This window comes from Anopheles arabiensis, chromosome 2, assembly GCF_016920715.1.
Source record: "Anopheles arabiensis isolate DONGOLA chromosome 2, AaraD3, whole genome shotgun sequence".
Classification (NCBI taxonomy): Eukaryota; Metazoa; Arthropoda; class Insecta; order Diptera; family Culicidae; genus Anopheles; species Anopheles arabiensis.
In genome coordinates this window covers 22,141,489-22,150,655 of record NC_053517.1, presented here as the reverse complement: position 1 = coordinate 22,150,655, position 9,167 = coordinate 22,141,489, and the positions used below count along the sequence as shown (strand labels likewise).

At 48.2% G+C, this 9,167-nt stretch overlaps 4 protein-coding genes across 5 annotated transcripts; 2 read left to right on the top strand and 2 right to left on the bottom strand.

Annotated features, from left to right (window-relative positions):
- Positions 1-864: 864 nt before the first annotated feature.
- LOC120897190 (DNA helicase MCM8-like) lies at positions 865-3,434 on the bottom strand. The gene is made up of 3 exons (XM_040301863.1): positions 3,041-3,434; positions 1,518-2,981; positions 865-1,448 (listed from the first exon to the last, which is right to left on the bottom strand). The coding sequence occupies exons 1-3, from the start codon at positions 3,234-3,236 to the stop codon at positions 952-954; spliced, it is 2,157 nt and encodes a 718-aa protein (XP_040157797.1). The 5' UTR covers positions 3,237-3,434; the 3' UTR covers positions 865-951.
- Positions 3,435-3,478: 44 nt separating this feature from the next.
- On the top strand, positions 3,479-4,910 carry LOC120897191. 2 transcript variants are annotated; one of them, XM_040301864.1, is made up of 4 exons: positions 3,479-3,805; positions 3,891-4,005; positions 4,254-4,629; positions 4,705-4,910. In XM_040301864.1, exons 1-4 carry the CDS (start codon positions 3,706-3,708, stop codon positions 4,825-4,827), a joined length of 714 nt encoding a protein of 237 aa, XP_040157798.1. In that variant the 5' UTR covers positions 3,479-3,705; the 3' UTR covers positions 4,828-4,910. The 2 variants fall into 2 exon arrangements, with proteins under 2 accessions (XP_040157798.1, XP_040157799.1); XM_040301865.1 differs by having other exon boundaries at positions 4,254-4,604; positions 4,705-4,810.
- Positions 4,911-5,323: 413 nt separating this feature from the next.
- LOC120894770 lies at positions 5,324-7,560 on the top strand. The gene is made up of 2 exons (XM_040297575.1): positions 5,324-5,529; positions 5,988-7,560. The coding sequence occupies exon 2, from the start codon at positions 5,988-5,990 to the stop codon at positions 7,434-7,436; it is 1,449 nt and encodes a 482-aa protein (XP_040153509.1). The 5' UTR covers positions 5,324-5,529; the 3' UTR covers positions 7,437-7,560.
- LOC120894771 lies at positions 7,512-8,868 on the bottom strand. The gene is made up of 2 exons (XM_040297576.1): positions 7,914-8,868; positions 7,512-7,851 (listed from the first exon to the last, which is right to left on the bottom strand). The coding sequence occupies exons 1-2, from the start codon at positions 8,836-8,838 to the stop codon at positions 7,652-7,654; spliced, it is 1,125 nt and encodes a 374-aa protein (XP_040153510.1). The 5' UTR covers positions 8,839-8,868; the 3' UTR covers positions 7,512-7,651.
- Between the last annotated feature and the right edge of the window lie 299 nt (positions 8,869-9,167).

Below are 9,167 nucleotides of genomic sequence, written 5' to 3'. Positions count from 1 at the left end.
CGATCAACCACAAGACTGACCCAAGGCTCCTTTATTTCTCCCTGTCGCCTGACTTGTCTTCTCTCCCTGATCTCACGATCTGTCCCTCTCTCACACTGTTGTGTTCGGATGTCCGTTCACTTATTTGAATAAACCACTGAACTAAGCACAACTAAAAGGTTACAAACAAAACATGCAAACTTTATTCCTAACACATTAAATATTTGTTGGAACGTAAAAACCTCGGCGCAGCCACGTAACGGTTACCGCACTCGTTGATCACCCGAGACCCGAATGCCCCGGGTGAACGGCCGTCGTGCCCTAGCCGCGATGGCGCGGCCCTTTCGCTCCGTCACACGGTCGCCCTCGACGGACAGCTCGGGTGACGTCCAGGGCTGTCGCACTCTGCGAACAACCCAGAGCCACAATGTTGCGCGACGCTGTCCGTCTCCACAACACACACTCTCTCTCTCGATTCACTCTCGGAGTTCACTCTCTCTTGATCCCAGCTACCGCTAGCTACCGGTAGACGTCCGTCTCCTTTTCCGCGCGCCTTCTCCATCTCTATCTCTCGTCTATCGTCCAATCTCTCCTCTCTCATCCTCATTTTTGCATGTTTCAATTTTTCGCTCTCTCTGATTTCACTAAACTTCTCTCTCTCTCACTCTTGATCCCTACATTAGGGTGGTCATCTGCTAATCGGTAGGCTTATCAAAAATCGGTAGGAATACAGATAAATCGGTATTTCTGGTCACTCTGCACGTATCTGTCAATTTCAGCGTCAGCGCCACCTGTTGGGAAAATGATGCTTTGACAGCTGAATTTGAATTGCAACATTGCGACCGTTGGAGTTTAGAATTCATAACAAAAAAAAAAGTTCTTTATTTGGGTTATTGTTTTGTGAGATTGTCAGAGTGAGAGTCAGTTTAGCCTAAATGGCTAAAAACATTAGAACAGTCAAATCAACCATTTTCAAACGAGCAATCGGTAGCATCCTGCACTTTTCTTCAACAAATAACCCTGAATGTTAAGCTTTTCGATAATTTCATCTTCAAAGCCCGGCATTCCCTCTTCTTCAATCAATGCGCGAAGCTCTTTCAGGCTAAATGATTTTGTTTTGTGCTCCACCGATCGGGCTCTTAACACTTCCAAAATCTGGCGAATACTGGCTGCCTTCACTCCTCCCTTTTTAGCGGGCAATTGCACCGTTGGGGCACGATCGTCCGTATCGTACCTATCGTACCAGCTGCGACTTACAATCCTGACGGTGTCCATCACATGCTCTGTTGTAATAGCCGGTGAAAGATCGATCCGTGCCCTGGCGAGAGCCATGTTCTTGATTTGAGCCATTTTCACCCCATTCGCTATGTTTAGCCAGTGGGGCATGGAATACATTTCTGAGAAGAAGCGCTCCAGCAATGCCATTGACTCCTCAGTAAACTCGGGATTACAGTGCGAACGTGCATAATCTACAAAAAGGGAGAAACATACATTACAATTTGATGTACATGCACAAAACCAAATTCAAATTAGCCCACCTATGTACTTCTGCAACAACTCAATCGGCAAACGATCGCAATGTTCGCCAGGCTTTAGCCTAAGCTGTCGTACTAAAGGTATTTCAACGCTACATTTACTTGCGGAAGGGGTTTCGGGATGCGTCCGAACGCCGTCGGAGCAAACGAGTTCCTCTGGCGGAATGATTACATCTTCCATTAGAAATACCAACGCAAACTTTTCCATCAAATTCCTTGGTAGAATGAAATTATCCAAGAACGGTTTCCTGGTATCCAGAACGCCCCTGTTGGGCATTACGGTTACCAGCAAGGTAGTCTGAGGTGGTGTGTCGGTCAGCATCTTTTCCAACATTTCTAGCTTATCCATTTTATCGATTCGTTCGATACAACAAACTCCCTGCCCGGGTGGTGCTGGTGATTTAGCCATCAAATATTGCACACGAACCTCATCTCGGTATGGATCGTTTTCCACAAATCCTTTCGGCGATGCTGCCATACAGCTGTCCAGTAGCTTTTGCGATTTACCGCTATCTATGTCAGCCAGCAGGACGTGCACATCGCCTGTAGTACTGAATAAAGCAAGCAGTAAACCAGCTTTGACCGTTTCCAATCCAACAACTGCTGGGCAGAGAGATTGTACCAGCAGCTTAAATAGGCACGCCTCAGATCGAATTGCATTGATCACTTCTACGTCCGTGGAATTTACATTCCTTTCAATCGTACCATTGTCGAGATCCTTTCTTATGCAGATTGCTGCAACGAACTTGCTCGAATCGATTTTCAACACACCAGTTATGGTGACATTATCTCCTGCTTGCAAACCATCTACCAGAGCGCAACGCACCTTCACTTCAATGGTTTGGCAACGGGTTTTAGATACTCTAGCATCTTGAACGATAATGAGTTGATGTGCTTCATCCCGATTCAACACGGACGCACTACAATACTCAATTCCTCCGCCAGCATTGCATTGCTCACAGATCCACTGGCGCGTAGTGTGACGGTTATGGTGCCGCTCTAAAACGATCGTATCGTGGCAGTATCTGCATTTGTACGCCCTCAAGGTGCTGGTAACAATCGGTTCGCTAACATGTACGATCGTCCCACCAATCGTTACCAATTTGTCTGTGTAGCTAGCATCAATTGTACTGATCGATTGTTCGGGTCCAAATAGGTGCAAGCGTGCAGTGATCTTTGGTATTTCGAGTGTTTCTGGTGAAAAGGGATCAGCTTGATGGGTTGCTGCAACGGTGCGATACATGGCCAGTCCCATACAGGCTATAGTGTACTCAGGGAATGCTTCAATATCAGCTTGCAAAGTTGGCCATGCATCTTTAAGGCAAATATCAGTGCGGGCAAGATTCAGCTTGAATTCAAAGCTGCCGGAACTTTCCGCTTCTAATGGTGAATATTCACACCGATAATCGTGGTAGTGTTTCACCAAACAGCGAATGTGTTTGTTTGTTGTTCGGCAAGTTTGTACATCTAGGAGGAAGAGAACAGTATGAGTGACTTCAATTATCCTTCGTTTATAGTTCACTTACCTTTGTTCGGAAAGTAAAGCTGCCAACCGATGCGATCCAATGCGTCCGAACAACTTCGACTATCGATGCCGAATTCGTCAAACAGTGCACTAGCTTGTGATGGGTATTGTTCATCCTGAAAGTTGCTGGCAAATTCTGCACCATCACCAAACTCCCAATCACACGGTGTTGTTCCAAACAGATCCCATTCGTCCATGGTAACGAGTCGTTACAAACGCCATCTACAACGACCGAAGTATGCCAACAACTGGCAAATTCTGCACCATCACCAAACTCCCAATCACACGGTGTTGTTCCAAACAGATCCCATTCGTCCATGGTAACGAGTCGTTACAAACGCCATCTACAACGACCGAAGTATGCCAACAACTACAAAAACACACTGCCTGCTTTGTGAGCGATGAGAGCAAATGTGAAGAGAGTCGCCTCAATCACACACTCAAACACACACACACATAAACGTGCATTGTGCACGCAAAGGAATAATCCGTATTATTGGTATTGGTATTGATGTGCTATTTTAAAAATCGACCGTTGATAAGATAACGCGACTTTGGACAAAGCGGAGTATCACCCAAAATCTGCGCTGTTTAATCCACTTCAACAATCAATTTATTTCCCCCAGGGTTAAGGTCTGATGCCTTTTACGACTACGGAACGGTAAGATGGAGTTAAAATGTAAAGTGTTTCTACGATACTGTACCTGTTTCGCCGTGATAGGAGCGCTTCTCGTTTGGCCGGCTCCCGTTCACAGTGCCGTAGTTGGTAAGCTGTTTAAAAATAATCCCTAATGTGCCCATATGTGTCTCTTATCGACCGTACGAATTTACTGCTCTCTATGCTATGATAGTGATTGGTGCACGTCCGTACCTAGAACGAGTTGCAAAACGCGTGGTGGAAATATTGGAAGGGAGATACATTTCTGGAAACTCGCTGCCAATTGCGGACTACGTAGCTCCTATACAGTAAGTGTACCGGTAGTATCAGCTTGCCAAACGCGCTCTAATAGTGATGACAGAGCAAGGTTAGCCGATGAATCACTCCCTGTTTATCACTATTGGTAGCTATTGGGGTGATAACACTAATTAGTGTACCGTAAAACTACTTCCCCTATGGTGGCTGTTAACACTATCAAGGTTTATTGGATGGAGCTGTTTACAAAAAAATCTGTTCAGATTCTGCAGACGTTTTGCTTTCTCTCATTACTCCACAGACTAACCGACAAGGGCCTTTCCATTACTGGCAATGTATCGTTTCATTCGGCCTTTCTCGCCAAGATCGATTCGATCGAGTTCGACGCACAGAAGTTTACGGAAATCTTTCTCAACACGGAGGTAACCGTACAAGGAGCACTGAAGTGGCACGGCATTGGCGTGGTGCTGGACTTTGCCGCCAATCTGGAAGAGTACAACGGGACGGGCACACTGTACGTCACGTACAATCAGTTCGATTTCCCGTTAAAGGTGACGAAACCTTTCAATTCCACCGAACCGACCGGCTCGCTCCAGTTCATGTCGATAGACAATTCGAACAAGATCGTCACGGTGGGCTATCCAAACAACAAGTACGTGCAGCTAATTTCACGTGCGGTAAGAATATCTTAGCATTAGTCTTCATTTTTAAGCTGTACTCATACTGCTTGTGCAACCTTCCTGTCCTTGCAGATAATGACAAACTTCGATTTTCGCGATTACATGATAGCTTCGTTCCGGAATTGGAACTTTCAAAACTTGCTGAAAGCGGTCATCGACGAAGTACCGTTCCCAGAAGTTTGCTACAATTGCTGATTGTCGTTCGGAGAAGGTTTAGCTTTATCTGCTGCCTACCGTTAGAAAGACGTTGAATAAAGTGTTTGGATAATGTTTTGCGACATCATGCGTCCGATATCTTTTTTTATTTTTTTTATTCTGACATGTTTTCACCGATAAACGGCTTAAGCTTAAGCCAACGCAGTATCCTAAAACGCAGTGGCTAGACGTAAGTAGTGGACCTAATCCGCCGAACTGGAACTTTACCTTGACAAGCGCAACTACACACAAGCAAAACACTATACTGATAGCAAGGGATCCATGTGACAATTACTGAAAAAATATCTCTGAACAATCAATTCGTCGTTGACTGAGGTTGAAACTCTTTGGCAGAAAAAAATAAACAAAACAAAAATCTATTCTTATAGCATCACATTCTGCTAAATATGTGCTGGGCTAAAGCATAAGAAAGACTGACACCGAAGCCATGCGGAAAATTTGCCAAATTTTGCTGCTGTACACGTATCAGCTAGCTCGCAAGATAAAGAAACGATATCTTCTAGTATAAGTCTGCCCCTCGTCCACCCTGCCAAGCCGAAAACCGATAACAACAATCTAACCAGCGCGGAGCTGTTACCCATTATTGAGGTAGAAGTCAGTTCTCCACCAGACGTGTATCATCTCGTAGGTCCACCGCAGGTTGGCTCCTATGTTGGTCACCTGTTGATAAACTTCTCAAAGGTAGGTAGGGCTGTTATAACTGTAGCTGCTCTATATGTTTTCAGATACATAAATTCACAATGGCTCAACAGACAACAGATCTAGTCTATTCAGAATGTGTCCTATTAGCTTAGAAAGCTTTTTAGTTCCACCTGTCCAGCAAAAGTTGGGCATCACCGTTCTCTGCAGACGCCCGTTTGCTTAGAAAGATAAGAAAGTGCGAAAGACCATCGTTAGTGATATCAGTAAGGTGACATTTTTGACCGGTGAATAGACGCGTGTGTCAAAGCCATATGATGTATTGACTGCCGGTAATCGGCAACCATGGCGTAATTGATCGCACGAGACTGAATGATTAATTGTGATTGAAAAATTGAATTCAAACTAATAGGCGGCAAAGAAAACTGACACTGTTTCCCACACCGCATGTGGATTGTCTCATCAACTTGTTTTTCCGTTGTATTTTCCTTTCATTGCAGATGAATCTTATAGCAATAGTGGCAGTGTTGGCATGTCTAGCAAGCTGCTTGCACGCTGCACCCACGCCGTGCGAAACCTCAACCCTGGAGGATACCGTGTGTGAACAAACCGAATATGAAGCCTATCGTGACTGCGTCGAAGAGCTAAAGGCAGCTCGTCAGAAGCGGCAGACGCTACCCTGTCCACCGGTGGTCGTGGAGCCCGTGATTCAAACGGCGAAACCATTCGTAGCATTCGTGCCCGTCAAACCGCTGCCCGTTCTCCAGCGGCCGGTGTTGAAGAGCCTAGATCGCACGGTGATCGTACGTCCCGACACGAACCAGATCGACGATGGCGGTGCAGCAGACGATGAGGACGGCGAGAACAGTGTGCACTATCGCGTACCGGTCAATGTGACCACCGTTATACGGCTCACGAACATAGTGAACAACACCAACCACATCCACATGCCGACCACGCTGAACAACACCAACGTGAACAATATCCACGTGTACACGAATCTAACGGAGCTGGCCCCGGACGATGGTAGCAGCGGGTCGGAACCGGAGCGCTGCTGTACGGCGGTGCGCCCCAAGAGTTGCCACACGTCGACGCAGGGAGTGCGCTGCAAGCATCACAAGTACCAAACCTGCGGCCCACAGTGTACGGCCGACGTAATACACGTTCAGCAGCGCAAGCGCTGCAACCGAACCACGGGCGAATGTAAGGAAAAGATCGCTTACGTGCCGCAGCCGGAAAAGCCAACCTGCGTGTACGTCGACGAGTGGCCGTACGTGGTGTGCGGCAAGCCGGCCAACATGAGTGTGATATGTGCGGGCTGCTACGACCATTACGGGCACGGGTACGAGGCGTTCAATGGGCACGCGCGGGTACAGGACCACTGCCGTGGCTGCTATGACGATGCGTTTGACGTTGGTCCACGGTATAGGCGCGGTCCGGTGCTTCGTCCGTTCTACTACCATCAGGCACCCTGCTTCCTCACCGGCAACTGTCCGGAGGGGTACGGCGACTGTGGCTACGGTTGCTACGGGCATGATCGTATTGATCCGGCCTGGGGTGCAGCACCGTCGGCGGTCGAAACGTTCGATCCCGCCCTGGATCAATCGAACGTGATCTACTACGATGGGGACGATTTCGCGGTGTCGAACGAGGTGTCGGATGATTGGGGCGTACCGACGGCCAAGTGTGCCGTCGTCACGGATGGTTCAACCATCACGGTTAAGAACTGTACGCAGGGTGTGGATAATCCTTACATGGCCGCACCGGCTACCCATCCGCAGTACGGGCAGAAGTGGCAGGAAAAGAAAGGAGAAGAAACGACCAAACTCCCTGCCAGTGGGCCCGGTGTGGACGAGGAGGACCAGGACGAGGAGGACGGTTCGGGTGCTGGTGCCATGAACAATGAGGTGTACTTCGTGGAGGAGTACGATGAGGAGGAAAATCTTTAAACGCCTCCTGTGCAGTGTAGCGAGCGTAAAGCCTGCAAGAAATGTTGTTCAAAATAGGAAGTAAATGGCAATAAAAGTCACGCACGCGAGAAGAAGCTCGACCAGTTTATTGTGCGTCCATAGTTTAACCTACTTCTAGTATGTGCTAGTTTATTTGGGTGGTAGCATATCTTTAACGAAATATTATTTAATAGGTAGCATGTAAGGTTGGGGTCTCACCCAACTAGAGTTCGATTTGCTTCGGGTTGCTCCAGTAGGTCTATAATTTTTTCCTCGGTCATCACGCACACCTGTCCAGGGGAATCCTTGCAGAACGCGTCCTGATCGACAAAGTGACAGCTCGCATTCTTCGCACAGTCGTACGTGTAGCACATCGGGTGGCATCGGCTTCTTCCCCGGAGGCACCCAGAACAATCTGGAACGATAGACACTACACTGCTGGACAACTGTCTCCTCAACGCAACCGCTAGCTTATACCTGGTCTTGGGCACTGTCCCATACGACAGTGAGCATTGTACGACGGGTAGGTCGTCATCGGTGGCATAATCAACCATGGATGCTGATAGCGAGGCTTTCTCGGTCGCAGGTACATCACCTTTGCCGTGCACACTCGGGCACACACGTACTGCTTCCGATGGAAGCAAACCCATTCGTCCTCCTGCTTTCGGCACACCCTTGGCGACACGATCATACAGCAGGGAGGATCCGAGTCCGGTGCTTTCGTTGTCGCAGGTTTGTCCGTGCTGTCGGCTGGCGGCGGAGGTTCCGTTTTACTCGGCGGCTTGGTCTCGTTTGGGCCTTCCTCGTGCACGGTGGTTTCGTTGTTTCTTATCACGACCATTCGCAAAGCTCCGTTCGCTTTCCGGCGCATGATCTGCACTATGACGTTGTTGACCGTGTTCGTGTTGAATGTGGTTTCGTTATTGATCACATTATGGTTGTTAACGATCTTCTCGTAGCTTACGGTGAGATGGTGATCACGCGTCGGCACCATACCGACCTGTTCCGCGTCGTCATCATCCTCATCCTCCGCCTGCTCTTCCTCCACATTGTTCGGATCGAGCGGATCCGGCACCGGGAGCTTGATATGCAACGGTGGCACAACTATGAAGCTTTCCTTCGCTGGAACAACCTCCAGTATCGGGGGCAAGACCTGTGGGTGGCAACTTCCATTCCACAGCACGGATCCCGCTGGGCAGCCGGCCGGTACCTGGGTAAGGTAACAGTTGCCTTTGTACTCACTGTAGCCGGGATTGCACACACACTTGCCTGCCACCTTCGCTCCGTTTAGGCAGATAGGCGGAATTGATACACTCTTCGGCACAGTTTCGGCCGGGAAGGCTAACGGGAGCAGGGCCAGCACGGTGGCAAAGCACCACAGTCTACAGGATCCGCGAAACATTCCCCTCCTATGGCTTAAACGTCTGCCCGAAAGTCAGTCTTAGTTGGAACTGAAAATATCATTTCCCGGATTCCAGCTAACGACCCACCGTGGTTGATAACCTCATTGGGTTAACCTTCACATTCCGAGTTTCGGCTTAGAGCATAGAACATGCAAAACAATTCTTTGGCGCTCTTGGTTGATTCTACGAATTAAATATACGGGCCGGTGCTGGAATTAGAATTCCACCGAAATTGATTAAAACAGAACCCAAACATGAATGGAGAGGTTGGGCCAACATTGTTGGCGTACACAAAAAATGACCTCCTCCTCTCGATGTTCTAGAGGGA